This window comes from Pipra filicauda, unplaced genomic scaffold, assembly GCF_003945595.2.
Source record: "Pipra filicauda isolate LSUMZ 115617 unplaced genomic scaffold, ASM394559v2 scaffold154_size2910363_pilon, whole genome shotgun sequence".
NCBI lineage: Eukaryota > Metazoa > Chordata > Aves > Passeriformes > Pipridae > Pipra > Pipra filicauda.
The window spans coordinates 1925660-1942709 of NW_024104040.1; the positions used below are offsets into that span (position 1 = coordinate 1925660).

At 36.8% G+C, this 17050-nt stretch overlaps 1 protein-coding gene across 1 annotated transcript in view; it reads right to left on the minus strand.

Annotated features, from left to right (window-relative positions):
* RYR2 (ryanodine receptor 2) overlaps positions 1-17050 on the minus strand; it is a 390151-nt gene that overhangs the window by 13742 nt on the left and 359359 nt on the right. The window contains exons 83-91 of the mRNA XM_039379059.1: positions 16902-16983; positions 14519-15822; positions 14067-14131; positions 12921-13068; positions 11288-11374; positions 10244-10462; positions 7984-8114; positions 7278-7320; positions 4369-4502 (exon numbers count right to left, since the gene is read on the minus strand). Of these exons, the coding sequence (XP_039234993.1) occupies positions 4369-4502; positions 7278-7320; positions 7984-8114; positions 10244-10462; positions 11288-11374; positions 12921-13068; positions 14067-14131; positions 14519-15822; positions 16902-16983 (2213 nt within the window). The remainder of the gene's footprint in view (positions 1-4368; positions 4503-7277; positions 7321-7983; positions 8115-10243; positions 10463-11287; positions 11375-12920; positions 13069-14066; positions 14132-14518; positions 15823-16901; positions 16984-17050) is intronic.

The following is a 17050-nucleotide window of genomic DNA, read 5'->3' on the forward strand; positions in this document are numbered from 1 at the left end:
ACACCAGGGAGCTCATCTCTAGTCAATTTAATTTGATGATTTTATAGTTTACAAATAGCAATAGCTTTAGAGGTCCTAAAAATAATGTGAATATTGACCTATATGAAAAAAGGTTAATTTTTTATATCATTATTTTTTAAAAGAAGTCTGATCTGAATAGCAAAGCAATAATAATATGCATAATACTGCATTTTCCTATTTATTTATGCTCACTACCTTGATCAAGTAGCTCAAAGACTTTAAAGAATATGATGTCATATAAAACTTAAGCTCTACAGTTGTGAATTAAAAAGTAATGTCTGGTTTCAAATTTCCTTTGGAACATCATTAGTTAGTATTGGATGAATTTCAGTCAATGTATTTTTATTTGACTTCTTCCCTCAACATTGTTAACCCCAGAGTGACACTATAGCAGGTATAAATCTTGAGATTCCAATTGTAAAAACTACTGCAGATAAAATTCCTTACTTTTTCACTAGCCGTTATGGGCAAGAGGCAGACCGTCATCTGAGGGAAGTCTACTAGTTTTCCAGAGACAACATTGTTCTCCAAGATACTATATTACTAACAATGAAGTAACCCAGTCCAGAATCTTTTGAAAACCCAGGTTATTGTTTCTTATGACAAAGAAGAATAAGACCTTTTAACTTCTTTCACATTATGAGGCCAGCTGCCCTCATTCTTTGTACACTTCACATTTATGATATGGTTTAACTTCTCACCAACCTATGAAAACTTTAGATCTTCCAGGAGAAAATTACTTACATTTTCTCTACTCTTGAAAGTGGAAGAATTCTTCTACCATGTAAGCATTTTATAGAAGCCCCACTTATTTTCCCCCCAAATTAGCCTTATGTCACTGCTTGCTGCAGATGTTTAAGCCTTATCTGCCTCTTGTACTGACCCTGACTAGACTAAAGACCACAGAAACAACAGCAGTTAGAAAGGTAAAGGGACAGGGAGGTAATACTCACAATGGCACGTATGATAATTAACTTTCATGTTTGTGGTTTCCATATTATTCTCCCAAATATACTTCATCCACCACGCATCTAGTTTAACACCATCCAAAAAAGCAACTAAATTAATGGAAAAACAGCACCGCTGTCTCAAGCTCAGTGCGCAAAATTTAACTGTCTTTTCTGTCTACTCCACAGCAGAGCTCCAACTTTACTGCTCCAACTCCTTAGTTGGCTATATTTAAATAATACTAAAATATATTGAAATAATTATTTATATATTTAAATACATATTTATATATTTGAATAAATATACTTTAAAAATACTCAAGACTGCATCCATTAGCTGGATGGCTCTTCCAGAGTCAGTACACCGTGGATTTTTTTAACGCAGTATATCAATAGGATGGGCAGGAGCTTCTGACGAATCATGGTCGCCTGCAAGTAGAGTGCTTTAAGTCCCTTGCAGAAAGACGGATGGGAATCCCAGGCTATTTTCCCAAAGGAAAAAGGGAGAAGCCGTAGGAACTAGGGGTCAAGGAGACGGAAGAAAAACCTGTTCACTTGTATGGGGAATGAAAATGCTACACACTGCAATTCTCTTCTGTGTTGTGGGTGACACGGGTATCATAGAATCATAGAATCATAGAATCATAGAATCGATTGGGTTGGAAAAGACCTCCGAGATCATCGAGTCCAACCCTTGGTCCAAATCCAGTCCATTTACTAGATCATGGCACTCAGTGCCACGTCCAATCTGCGTTTAAAAATCTCCAGGGATGGTGAATCCACCACCTCTCTGGGCAGCCCATTCCAATGCCTGATTACTCTCTCTGTAAAGAATTTTCTCCTGATATCCAACTTAAATTTCCCCTGGCGGAGCTTAAGCCCGTGCCCCCTTGTCCTATTGCTGAGTGCCTGAGAGAAGAGACCAACCCCCACCTGGCTAGAACTTCCCTTCAGGTAGTTATAGACGGTGATGAGGTCACCTCTGAGCCTCCTATTCTCCAGGCTAAACAACCCCAGCTCCCTCAGCCTCTCCCCATAGGACTTATGCTCCAGTCCCTTCACCAGCCTTGTTGCTCTTCTCTGGACCCGCTCCAGCACCTCAATATCCTTTCTGAACTGAGGGGCCCAGAACTGAACACAATACTCAAGGTGTGGCCTCACCAACGCAGAGTACAGGGGAAGGATCACTTCCCTGCTCCTGCTGGCCACGCTATTTTTGATACAGGACAAGATCCCATTGGCCTTCTTGGCCACCTGGGCACACTGTTGGCTCATGTTGAGCTTCCTGTCAATTAGTACCCCCAGGTCCCTTTCTGCCTGGCTGCTTTCCAGCCACTCTGTGCCCAGCCTGTAGCGCTGCAGGGGGTTGTTGTGGCCAAAGTGCAGGACCCGGCACTTGGCTTTATTGAACTTCATCCCATTGGAATCAGCCCATCTCTCAAGTCTATCCAGATCCCTCTGCAGAGCCCTCCTGCCTTCCAGCAGGTCGACACTCCCTCCCAGTTTGGTGTCATCAGCAAATTTGCTGATGATGGATTCAATCCCCTCATCTAAATCATCAATAAAGATGTTAAACAGGACTGGACCCAACACAGACCCCTAGGGAACACCACTGGTGACCGGCTGCCAGCTGGATGCAGCTCCATTCACCAGCACTCTCTGGGCCCGACCCTCCAGCCAGCTCCTAATCCAGGAGAGGGTACACTTGTCCAAGCCATGGGCTACCAGCTTTTCCAGGTCTGGCCTCAGTCTGCACCACCTCCTCCTGGCATATGTAGAAGCAGCAACTTCTAGAGCTGTAACCTGGATCCAGGTCATACCTGGATCTCTATTTTATTCCCAAAGTATCACAGTAAGTAAGGGTTCAACTCCAGGGCTTTTCCCACCTCTCTCTTCATTGCACTGCAAATAAATTTCAAATGTTGAATCTGGAACATGTGTAAATTTGAGTAGGTTCATTAGTGTTAATTTCAGAAACTGTTAAAAAGTGGATAAATGTACTTTACTAAAGCATATATTTTTATGTAAATGGTTCTGTAAGTTTCTGTCATAGTTCTTTATTTTCCAACAATATATTAATCTCTTATAAGTACAGAATTATTTCTCCAGGGAGAACATGAAAGATGTATGAGGTCGTAATTTTTTTTAACCATATATAACATGGAGAAGATGTAAGAAATGTAAAAAAACCCAGGCATGCTTCAGGCATTATTCTTAAATTAAGTATTTCATCAGCTTTCTCCAACTGTTTCAGTCTGGTCTGTTTTCTCAGAAGCATTATTTCAATTTTTTTTCCCTCATATGAGTCATGAACAGACAGGGAAGGGAAAGTAGTTTTATTTTGGTTTTATACCAATAATAAAAGTAATATTTTCTTTTTTTTCCCCCTAAACTTAAGCATGGTTTCTACTATAATCCAGCAGCAGGAAAGAGCATGTAAGAAAGTATTCTGCAAAATATTAAATTTCACTTAGTACTGAAATGCCAGAGTCCTTGAGTCTTATCACTGCACCCGATTGACTGCCCAGTTAGACTCCGGGTTAATATCTATCTTTTTTAAAGATGGATAAAAGATCCATCTTTATAAAAGCAGCCCTTGCTTCAGTACAATTCTAATCTACCAGTGGTCTGTCTACTTCTCACAACCCTTGCAAACCCATAGATAAAATGATGCTTTTAAAGAAAGCTATAAATAAACTCTTACATAAAAATCTCTGTAGCACTAAAATTCCACCTGTTAAAATATGTTCTACCTAGTTGAATGCCTTTTTTATAACACAGAACTGGAAAAAAAACATTTTTGCAGTGCTTTACAAAAACTAAGGATGTCCCTGCCCTATGAAGGAAAATTTATTACTCTGAATGTCTAGGGGCTTTTCTTCATGTCTGTCTCTCAAATGATAAGTAAATCTACCGTTTAGGGAAAAAAAATTGTAAAAGGATGTGAATACTAATCACCCAATTCCTAGATTTTACTGTTCACTAGCACTTAAATTTATTCCTTAATTTCTTTATAATCAGAACACGGAGTGCCAATTTCGTCCATTCTTTCCAGCAGAGCTCAACTGAGAGAACGGTGGAAAGTGGTTTCCAGCCCAGTCATAATGACACTATCAAAACAGTGGGAATGTTGCAATATTCAAGTAGCTGTGCACTAAACTAAATCTTCATAAACAAAAAACAGAGGAATCCTGTAGATATGTTGTCTATAATGAAATAAATTCACTGTATCATTCAACATAAGAATTATCTTATACAGATACACATAAATGAGCAAAAAATATGTTTTGTCTGAATGACAAACCTTGAATGCTTGATTTTTACTTACAAAAAAAAAAAGAACAAACCAACCAACGAAACAAAAAACAATCACACAAACAAACTGGAGGTAAATGCTTACACAGCAGAAAAGGAGCTATCTTTCTTTGGTTTCTTCTTTTCTCGAGCATCACTAAAATCGAGAGCAGCTTTGTCCATTCCTAGTAACTCACTGATTCTGTCACGGCCATAGAACTCACCATATTTATCCATGACCTAAAATCAGAAGCAATATTCAAGAACAGTCATCAGTTGGGTAGATGAGCTGTTATTAAGTCTGGTTCTGAAGACAAGAGGTTTAAATACATGATATTTTTCATCTGTTTGTTTCCATCTGCTTATCACACAAGTTAGTAATAATTTTTTTTTCTGCTCAATTGCAATCAATTCAATAGGTTCAAGAGGTGGGTGTCACAGAATCACAGAATGGGTCAGGCTGAAAGGGACCACTGTGGGTCATCTCGTCCAACCTCCCTGCTCAAGCAGGGTCATCCTAGAGCACATGACACAGGATTGTGTCCAGGCAGTTCTTGAATATCTCCAGTGAGGGAGACTTCACAACCTCTCTGGGCAAAAGATGTATCAAAGATAAGATGTTTCTACTCATTTAACAAAAACAGGAAGAGGAAAGGTATCTAGCAGCAGGAGAATAACTAAATCTATATCATCACCGACAGGAAAAAAAAATACACTGTGAGGTCACACAGAAAGGAGATGTTTTGAATATCCTAGCTACATGAAAAGCTCTGATTAAATAAGATTTCTCAAAGACATTAATTGATCCTTACTAGTTATTAGTTTCAAGAAAAAAAACCCCACCATATTTATTCTGCTTAAATAGGTTTTTTAATAACCCAAATTTCTTGATAATGTTAATTTTTTTTGTCTTTTAAGAGGAAGTGTTTCATCTTAAAACAGGAATGAAAAATGTCCCCTCTTATAAACTAGCTCAATTGAATCCTTTTATGATTATTTTTATTAGTTAATAATGCAATAAAACTATAATACACATAAAATATGGAAGAGTCTAAAGATCTTGAACATAGAGTTACAGCTAAAAATTATTTTCAGGGAATTCAAACTACCCCCCATCTCTTTCTTACAAAATTTAACATGCTTCAAAAGAAATTTGTCTGGAAATGAACATTTACTTGCTCTTGTTCTCACTGAACACAGAGCTCCTTCCTAAATATTATGTGTCTCTTCTCATTTTAAAAAGAATACTCAAAGAAATACAAAATTTTGAATAATAAGATTATAACTGAGTGACTCCTGAAAGTGAGGTGGTAGTTTACCAGCTTTCAAATAAGCAATGTTTTAAATCTTTATTGATATTTTTGGAGATTTTTAGAGGCAAGCCTTCTTTGTAACACGCCCAAAAGTAGTGCTTCATGACTGGGGATTATTCTTCCAGCTGGGGATTAGGGTACAAATATATATAAAAGAAAAAATTCTTTGCAAAATAGTTTTATTTGAAGGCACTTAAATCTACACAGAGCAGTTCCTCAGCCAAAGATAAAGTACCAAATCTTCCACACAATTCAAAACCATCCTCCTTTCCTTTCAATTGGAGCCTTCCTTTACCTAGTACCTTGACAGAAGCAACGTAGAATTTTATTTTATTTCTCAAGTACTCTGTCTAAGGTACTCCCTCCTCTTTGCTTAGACAGACAGATAGAAATCTGTATATAACAACTTAAAATATGAAAAAAAGTTTCAACAGCAAAATGCATACACAATTCAAAGGAATTTTTTATCAGGTTGGCCTAAGACTGTTACAAAGCAGAAGAGCTAAGAGCATTAAGAAAAACATGTTTCCAAAAGTATGACACAAGATTGGCATTAAATATTGTGAAGGAGGGGTAAATCCAATCCAGCAACATGAAAATCCTCTTTCTCAATTGTGACAAAACACCCTAATACATGTATTCTTGCTGTAAGCTATGGTACAAATAATAGATTTATTTCTTCAGAGCAAGGTGAGAAAACATTTGAAATAGCATTTGTAAGCAATGAGTCTGCTTAGAGAGGATTTTTTGAGAGAGAGATTGTTAGGTTATGTGATAAAAGCTCACCTGCACACCCACAAAGGACCACAGAGACACAATGGTTGGGGAAGAGTCCTAAGAATATCTTGCCCAGTTAGTCCCAGGGCCATCAGCCCATTAAAGGCCCATTTACTTGAGCCTGAGGAGTACAGGGGCACAACAGCAGGCAGGAGCCCAAACTGCAGACACCAAATGAATGGACACTCTGCCTGATCCCTCCCAGGGCTGTCCCAGGAGAGCCTCAGACCCAGTGTTCCAAATCTGAAACCCACCAAGATGAGTCATTGCTAGTAACTCTCCAGGACAGCCTTTCAGACTAAGAGGATTACTGCCAAGCAATGTATACATTATGTATCCCATAAATGAGTTGTTACAGGGAGGAAGCAAAGGTGGAGAAAGGGATGAATTTCAGTGATTTGGGGAGGCAAAAGTGTGAGAAAACAGAGTGGCAAGGGACAAAAAGGGCCAGATGCATGTATATACCTTTCTGGTAAGTACAGTTGTCTGACTATGCCCTGTGCCTAAACAACTCAATCTGTCCTGTCTTCTTATTAATTCCTTTCTAATCTATTGGGTGAGGGACTCCCTATTGTTTGTGTATGAAAGGGAATACATAAATACACATAGACAAAACATTTTACACAATTTTCAATAAGCATACAAGTGTATACAGAAATTCTTCACATAATTTCATGACTAGTTTTATACAACAAACTGTATGCAGAAAAAGTTTGAAAGAATAACTACCCAAACCAGTCAAAAGCAGTTGTAAGAATGAGGTGAAAAAGGAATTCTGTTCACTTAAAAATGGTAAACGTCAAAATTTACACTGAACTAAAGTTATATTTCAAACAACTGTAGTACACATTTCTTCAAACATGAAAAGAAATATGCATTAGAATTTTATTTTACCTTCATACATGTTTTTAAAAGTAAGCCTTACCTTTCTTTTCACAAATTTGTCCCAGTAGTTATTTGGAAAAGACCTGAAAAACACAGATAAACAAGATTACATTTTAGACAACCATGAGAAGGTGTGGTAGTTACTAAGAGACCGTAAAAATTACATAGCTTGTTTCTAAGAGGCTCTTTGTAGTGCCTATCACCAGCTAGTCATTTGTGAAGCTGCCAGAATGAAAGCTGCCAAATGGTTTTCAGCCTACCATGTAAATGTAGCTTGAGAAGAGCAGCAGAGGCAATGCCTGCAGACAGGGTTCTAAAGAGTTACATCTCACAGCCCCACTAGGCAGAGAGTCAGAACTCTAAATACGCTCCTAAAAGAGAGCCTTCAAGAGACACTGAAAGGATGCAAAGCATAGTTCACTCTCGAGCTGACAGCAATACAGAGTCACTATCACTGTGTTTGCCAAAAGAAAACTCAGAGCATTTTTTTGTCTTTTATGAAACAGAAATAATTTTAAAGTAAAAATCTAGGAATTAATAAGACTAAACAGTAATACTAAAAATACTAGTAAACATTAGCCTAACAGGTGCCTGACATATTTTGTATATTTTTGTATATCCTTGCTAGAAATATGTCCCTAAAAATTGTTTATTTCAGACAAGCTGGATGATCAAGTATATAATTGTGGAAATGGAAGAACAATTCCTTGCAAGGCTATAATGAGACAGAGTAAGTAAAAACTCACTGTGTATTGATTACAAGCCTATCCCACTGTCCCTTAATATCATCTTCTGATGGCTGCTCAGTTATATATAGCCCATCAAATTCCAATTTCCTTGCCACTTCCTTTTCTCTCTTAAAAATAACCAGTGGAACCTGCAGTTAAAAAAAAAATTGACAGGAATTATTTAAAATGCACTGACATGTCTGCAAACTTTTAAGAAAATCTGGTTGTTATGAAAAGTTAAGCATGAAAACTGAACAAAGCAAAAACAGTATTTAAAAAAATTAAAAGCTTGACAATTGCCTAGAACATGGAAAACGTATTGATGCACAAGGATTAGGTCGTTCAGAATCATTAAACTGCAGTGTACCAAACAGTCATAAAAAGGTGGCCAAAATCCCTGAAAAAGGATCCTTTAAATAAAAATAGCTTTTCACTGCTATGGAGGGATTACAGTTATTCAAGTGAAAAGAGAGCTAAAATAAAATCTTTTTTAAAATTCTTAGAAAGTCTAGTTCCAAAATTGACTTGGGATCACACTTTTGGATTTCATTTTGATATCCAGAGATGCCAGATTTTGCCTTTTACTTGTTAAAGATTTCTTGAGGTTTTACAGTAGGAAATAAAGTGGTTTCACAGCAGAGAGAAAGAAAGACTGTAAGCAGCAAAAAAGAAAAATCACATTCACATTCCATAGACTTGATTTGTCAGCAGCTGAGACACCTAACCAGTAAGGATCAGGCTTTACCCACAACTCTCTTTCATCAGCAGGATGACATTCAAAAGTACAGTCTGAGAAGGTAGATGTAAATAGCGGTCCCAGTAGAGTGGATTTTTCTTAGAAATCTGTTATCAACAAAAAATAAACCCTACTCTTCCCTGGAACTATTTCACAGGTCCCCAGAATGCACTCACCCTCCATTACCCACCTTGACTGTAATACTATTCAAGAGTGGACATGAGTATACAAAAATGGTAATAATAAAATTAGGACTACTCAGGCAATGTGGTGATTACATTAGGTACAATGAAAATGTTCCAACACTATTTTCCAATAGTTAAATGAGAAAAATGTAGTGGATTTCATGTTGAGCAATCTTCTGAAGTAAACCTATCACATACAGGCCTGCAGTTATGAAGATTTTAGATTTCAAAATCTTCAAAGATAGAGATTGAAACCATATTTGGACTTTTCTTCAGAGTTTCAGAATTAGAAAGAAGACAATTCATTATGACAAACAATTATAACAATGCTTTTCCCTTCTAATCAGAGAATAAATGCAGTTTGAAAAAAAATGTGGCAAAGTAGCATAAAAAGTCATAGTAGAAAAAACCTCAAAACATATGGGGTGGGAGAAGAGAACATCTCAAAACCCAGAAGTCTAAGCTTTCATATTTCATGGCAACCAATGCAACAAGAAAACGTTGTAGTATTTAGTGGTCTGCAGGGACACTTAAGGTAGAGTTGTAATGCAGTAATATGAACTAAAAATGCTGATCATGTCTTTAGCATAGAAAAAGTATTATCGATTAAAAGAGGAAAGTAAAAATATCACATAAGATATTATAAGGACCACATAAGACATTATAAGGACAAATTAGCAGCCATACTGGGTCATAGCAGAGGTCCATTTAATTTAGCACTATCCTGCACTTTGACCTATAGCTTATGCCTTGGAAGAGTGTAAAAATGGGAGAAGTACATCCCATATATATTTCTCCCAGGTTCAGAGATTTATGGCATTTGGTTTTCCTAAACAACAATAAGCATTTTGCAAAAACAAATCACATCTTTATTTTTCATATCCCCAACAGAAATCTTCTGTAAGATTCTCAAAAGATGCTTAAGCTCCTGCCAAAACACTACCACCAGAGTGTGTGTGTATGAAAAGCAGACATTTTGTATAGCCACAATATGCAGCAGCAATAGGTCAAAATGCTGCATGCTTTCCAAAAAACCCAGATGACAGACTAGTAATACAAATACTGTCATGCAGCTTCCTCTGGCCATGTGCATTCACACCTTGTCTTTGACAGACTCAAGCAGCTTTTGATAGAAGTTACTGTTGTCAGCCAGACAATTACAGCAGATCAGACTGACATGTAACTTCCTGAAAACACATATCAATTTCTGTTTACATTACACTAACAAAATATGATTTCTTTACGATTTCCCTCTCTGCTTAAGCAAGGTTGCTATGACTTTGTTTCAATTTATACCGTTCAACAGATAAAAGAGTTTGGACCTAGAATACAAAAGAAAAGTTCAGTTTTTTCTTACTTTCAAACAGTAATACCCTATGATACAGAAGAATGAGATGACTGTGTGTAGGATGGCCAAAATCCGCAGCGTGGGCTCCATGTAGCCACTGCTTTCTTCCAGGACATAATGCACTGCAATGACCCTCTCATCATCACTTTCCAGGATGTTCAACTTTGTACTTTCACCATCAGATACCACAGGAAGTTCCTTTTCTTCTGTCACAGCAGATGTGGAGACCTGTTTAAATCACTTAATCTTAATATTGCAGCTGTATTTCCTTTGATATGAGTTTTACAGTAATACAAGCTAACTAGTACAGATGAAAACAATGATACCAAGGACAATACAATTGTAAGACTTTTTTGGCATAAAAACAACCAGAAAGAATACCTTAGTGAGACCTTTTTATCTTGTTATACCAGCTTGTGATAGTGTGCTTTTTCTTTTCTTTTTTTTCACTGTCTATCCATTGTAGCAAATTTGGCCCATGCTAAATTTTATCACCTCAAATTCAAGGGCACAGCTCTCTTAGAAGAAATCCAGTCAATTCCTGACAATCCCACATATAGTCTTTATCTTCAGGGCTCTGCCAGAAACTGATTCGAATCCACAGACTCTAGAGTTGTATTAATGACACTGAAAGTCTTGACAAAATCAGTGATATTCTAGGCAGCTTGACATGATGTGACTTCTTGTTGCACACACCCCCTCAGGAGAGCATAACAGCACAAGAAAACATCTCAACTGACATGGATTAGTTTAAGTTGCCGACGAAGGCTCGGCTTGGTTGGTTCACTGTACTGTGAAATGGAACATCTGAGGCACGGGTATGCCTTACAGCCTGCTGCTTTGTTGCAGCACAGAACTTTGTAAATATTTGTGTACTGGAAGTCTCTTCTTACTTCACACAAGCACTTCAGCTCTCCTCTAGATTTCTGAAGTGGTAGGATGAAGCAGGTATTTAATATGTTAGGCTAGGTAGTTTTACCATGGTATATTGCCTACAAAAATCCAAATGGTTTCCATTGTGCTACTTGAAAAGTAATATTTTGAAATATTTACCTTATAGAAAAGCAGGATAAAGTTGATGGCAAAAGCAACAAATAACGCCAACATCCTCATGTTGTAAAAGTTTCGGGCAAAATAATTCTGAAAATAGAACAGAACATAAATAAACTTTGACTAATAAAGATTCAGTCATAATTATTAGGTTCTTGCATGGAGGGGGTTTTTTGTGGTTTTTTTCCCTACAGAACTTTTTAATGGAATTTTAAATATTTTTAAAGAATCCAAACAACCAAAAACCCCTCAACAAACATTTTGAGTGATGTACAAATTCTCTCCTACTCCACATTACAATAATGGATAAAGGACCTTTTGTTTCACTCCTTGCAGAAAGGATGCATCTTACATCTTACATCTTTTTCATTGTCCTCTCAATACACGTGGAAACAACATAGAGACATCACAATGTAATAGTAATGTAATAATAATACAGAAGTCTCCATTTTCCCTGCAGCTCATTTTTCATTCATATGGCAAATTGTTACCAAGAAATAAAAATATCTGCACATAAGTTTATTTTAAGTCTTTTCCTATTCCAAAATCAAATGGATTTTTACCAGGTCAGCAAAAATTCATCTGTGACCTAAGTACTGTGAGTAGAAAGCTTCTCTGACATTATGATGCAATCAAAAGGATTGCAGAAATGTGCCTTTTCCATTCCTGACAATTCACAATCCTTTACAGTAGACATTGTGAATGCTTTAACTCTCCCATAGGAATTCCTCAATTTTTCAGCCCTAATTATAGATGACTATTCATGAAATATTAAACAAGATTATTAGAAAAAAAAAATCAAGTCAAATTTGCATGACTCCTATGTGACTAGCCTTAAAAAAATTAATCTCAGTTCAAAAGCAAAATTTAAACACCTAATTTCCTAATAAGATTGTGACTACAGTTTTGTAGTTTTGCTATATTATTCATGTTACAAGTAGGCTGTACCTAAACAATTATCTATTAGATAAATAGCAAAAGTGTATTTCTTTTTGCTCTGCATTTCACACTAGCCTCAGTGAATATGCATGGAATCTCCTAGCTAATAAAATCATAGATTTTAAACAGTTCTACAGTTAACTCACGGATATCATATTTCACTTAGAGACTCTCATATGCAGTTTTACTATTTAATTAGTCTTATTTTCTACAGGTTTTGAGATGTTTGACAAATATTAACTTGTTATTTCACAAAGAAAAAAATCTGTAACATCTTTCCTTATTTGGTTTAGGTTAAGCATTGTATCTTAGGCAATTCTTTTTATAGGAGAGCTTGTAATTTCCTAAAGTTGTCTCTCAGGAAAGGAGAAATCCTACAGGCTCATTAGCTGCTGTAAAAATTCAGGAATTTTATTCCCAGAAAAATGCATGGATGTTTTCTAATGATGTACAGGCATCTCTGAAGGTCTGAGTTTGGGAAAATAATTCTCTGCCTAAGAATTAGTATCTTGTATACTATTTGTGTGTTTCTTTTCTCTAACATTTCCATTAAACCTTTGTGCTATGTTCTTTTTATGGATGATGGTGGATAGAAAAATGTGGTCTTTCAGATGCTATTTGTCTTTAGATTGGTAGAATAATATGTTGGTACATGTCTCTGCCAACAGCTAAACACATAATCTAGAGAACAGCTTACAAGAAGTTTCTGTTGGTATGCAATGATATTCTTCCAGAAGACTGATTCCTGAACTTCTGGTTCTCCATATCTGTGTGTATGAAGTTGTCTTAATTTCTGTTTCCCTTTGTCTTCCTTAGTTTTCTCTTCTTTTTCTCCATCTTCTCCTCTTGGGATACAAAAGAAGCCAAAATAGTATGTCAAGTCAAAAAAAAGTTAATAAGTTAGTAAAGTTGCTAAACACAAAATTAAAATCACACACTGAAATAGGCTATTTCATCTTTTAATGAGGCTCAATGATGAGTCATGCGGTTCATGCAGTTCACGCACATGAGATGTATCCCTCTTCAAGGGATACAAGTCCAAAGCACTGGCAAGAGTGACAGTCTGTTTAAGTCTGCAGATAAATTTGTTGCTTTGGTACCTTGAAGTGAGAATGCTAACTGGCAGAGGCAGGTAATCAAGAATCTGCCAACCTTATTACCGAAGGGTCGCTTCATAATTGTGCAGATAAGAGTTGCAGTGACAAAATGTCTGTAAGTTGACAGCTGTATGTCTGTATGAATGCCTTTATGTCTAAGTGTCCCCCTCCAACCTCATGCATTTGAACTATCTGGTTCTCACAAATGCTGCAGAAAACTTTGGTTCTTCTTGCAATTACAAGTCAAGCCTCAAGTTTTAAATTTTTTATTTCTGCCCACCCGTTGAATTCATAAGTACCCACTCCAGAAGGAGATGGAAGTAAGAGTGTGTCAGCATCTGATGTGTGATTATCATCATGCTATCCCATTACAGAAACTCAGAGTTAGTGGGCTGCCTTCTCCAAACACATGATCTGAAGAACTGTGAATTATTTAGAAGTTAATTTGACCTGTCAGCATGATAGATGAAAAGATCACAGAAGTACATTTGAAGCCAAACTTTTAATTTCTGTGTATCTCCCTACAAACAGAATAACTGATGTTCTAAACTAGTTCTCTTCTCAGAATATACTTGATAAACTTTCACTTGAAAGTTTGTCATGTTCAGAGTAGCTTCAGGGCAGCTAATAGTGCCAGGCACTTCACTCCTCACAGAGAATACAGGTATCACTGCAACTCACACAGCCAAGCAGAGCAATCAACAGTGAAGTGACCTTGTAGGATTTGACGTTAAAGTAATACCTACTCTGCTTTTTCAGGTTCTGATTTTGTTTCCTCTTTCTCTTCCTTTTCATCTTCTTTCACCTGCTCCTACAGAAAGTCAGGTTTAAAAATATGTCTAAACACTGTTATACACTACAGAGTTAGTTTAAAAGACTACCACCCAGAGGGCAGAATGTTCGGTCTGTTTGATTTTGTTAAACAACCAAAACTCTGAGACAAGATGATAATTCAATTTACATTAATGAAGAAACAATTTAACACTGAGCTAAAAGTAAACCAAAACACCATGTACTTAGAGAAGGCTGTGGAAATTCAAGTTTATGACATGAGAAAGAGTAAGCCCTAGTAATGATATGTGATTCCCTTAACAATATGTCAGAAAATCCAGAAAAACAGAGATGCAAATTTCATTTCAAGACTATACTAACATATGAAAGAGGGAAACATACATCAAAAATAAAAGATACAGTTTACCTGGATTTTTTCCTGTACCTCAGGCATTGGAGCTAAGGAGGGAGTGCTCAGTAAGTCACTCAAACCAGCGTTTGGATTATGAGGGATTAATTTATACTGTCCACCTTCTCGTTTCAAATCCAACCCAAATATATCTGAGAGTAGATCACTCTCTTCTGATAAAGTTTGCAGATCTGTCAAGTCTTCTGTAGGCAATGCAGCTTCTGTTGGCTTTCTCTCCCCTTCTTCTCCTTCCCCACGCACCTCATCCTGAGTGGGATCTGGCATATTAGCTAACAGTTCAGCCACCTTGATTTTCTTTGCTCCTTCTACTAAGCTTCCTCCAAGCAGCAAACTGCAGATAATGCGAAAGAAGCCCCGGACAACACTAAAAGCAAAATGCAGTAAGCCCATCAAAATACTCCAATAGGAAGAAAACAAAGCCATGACCATGTCCTTCATGGTCATTTTCTTCACTTTTTTCATCTGTTTCTTCAGGCTTTTCATGGTGAGCATTTTCATGAGAGTCATTAAATTATACTTGAGAGCTACTAATGCTGACTTCACGGTCACAAGAGAGAAAAAACCCATTCTAGGATCTTCTTCCTCAGGGTTATCTTTCTCATTCTCCTCTTTATTTGCTGACCTTTCATTCAGATCTGACTCAGAGATCTGGGCAGCCAGTTGCATTTCAAAGATGGTATCCTCACAGAAGTTAACAAAAAGCTCCATCTTTTCTTTCTCCCCGCCTTCATTTACAACATCAAATATAAATTGTCTCTTTGACTCTTTTACCTGAGGTTTCTCCCACTGAGTCCGACTTGACTCACTTATTTCGAAATAAACTCGTTCAATGCGCTTTGCGCTGCCCATGATTTCTATGCGTCCAAGGAAAGGCTGAAAGTAATTTAGCACACTCTCTGACAGCTCAAGAAAGGTTTGCAAGCGGGTATCATGGGGCATGTGCTCTGACAGGTTGGTCAGGAGAACAGCAACATTGAAACCAATGTCTTTTGCAGGTTCATGAAATCGTTTCACAAACTCCTCGTAGTCCAAAGTCTCATTCTCATCTGTTTCAGCACATGACAGTAGAAACTCCGTTTCAGACTGGGTGTAATGCTTATGGCTTTCCATTGCCCTGTGAAAATCCCTCTTCGAAATTATCCCTTTACCATCAGGGTCATATTCTTTGAATGCATCAGAGGAAGTCAAATCCTTCAATTTTAAGAACATATCAAAAAACTTCAGAATCATCTCCACATTGTTCGACGATTCCACAAGCATATCGACCATTTGCTTTCCAATAGTTCCATTCACAACATTACCTAGATGTGATGACAGGATATTAGAGATAATGATGGCAGTAAATGTTTCATCCAAGAAAAGTGTATTATAATGACTAGTGAAATAATCAAAGACTAAAAATTATAAACTATTGGACAACGCACTCATATGAGAAGCTAGCAGTAAAATCAGAAATCTTTTACTGATAACATTACCCTAAGACTTGGAAAAAAAAGTTACAGAAAGGAAGAGCTAACAAGGTTTGTTGAGAGACATCTGTTACATCTAAAATAGAACTAAAAGTGGGGCAGCATATTATGAATTTCACTGTAGCACAACACAGACAGAGCCAGTGTCCCATTAGTTAGCATGAGCGGCTCACCAGGTTATTCATGGAGCACAGCCTACAGTACTAAGAATTCACTTTGCTTCTCAGTGACCTATGAGCAAAGCAGTAGAAGCGCATGCTACGCTGCAATCTATGCTGCATTTACTGCTCTCCCATTCTCTCAAGAAAATATAATGGGATAGACATAAGAAGTAAAGAGGAAAAAAGATCTTTGAATCATCTATGTGTATGTCTGGTTACTCTAGCACTAGAGGCACTAATACTATAGAGAAGCTAAAAGCAATAGTAGTATTATTTCTTGACAATGGTTATATTCCCTGAGGAATCATAATTTCAGGACCTTGAACCTAGTCAGTCACTAGACAAATCAAAACCTGTTCGTTATGGCTAAGAGCAATACCAAAATAAATGCAATATATTAAAGGTGCTAGAGTGACTGAAAAACCGTTCACTTCTTAGAACTCAAGATTTCAACTTAAATAGTCAAAACTCTTTCATCTAAGCCAAAAGAGAAACCAAGTTCATGGAAAGAAAGTAAATCTTCTGCTAGCCCTGGATTTTATACAGTTCTGGCATTCAGAATTAATATCATTTATATTAACTGCACTAGCTAAATCTCCCATTCACTTTCAGATGTAAAAACTCTTCTGACAACTGAGACGTGAAAATTAAAAACTTTAAGGAAAATAAAGCATTATTTCTCAAATGAAGAAAATCACAAAGGTAAAAACTGTTCTAGAAAAACTGTGAAAGATTTCAAATTTTTACCACCTTCCAGCATAGACAGCAACATGACAACCATATCTTTCTGAAGATCCATCAATTCCTTTAGCAATTCAATTTGACTGGAATCCTAAATAATGAACACAACATATATATATATAATTAATATGTTTATTTCTTTGACATTTATATATGTG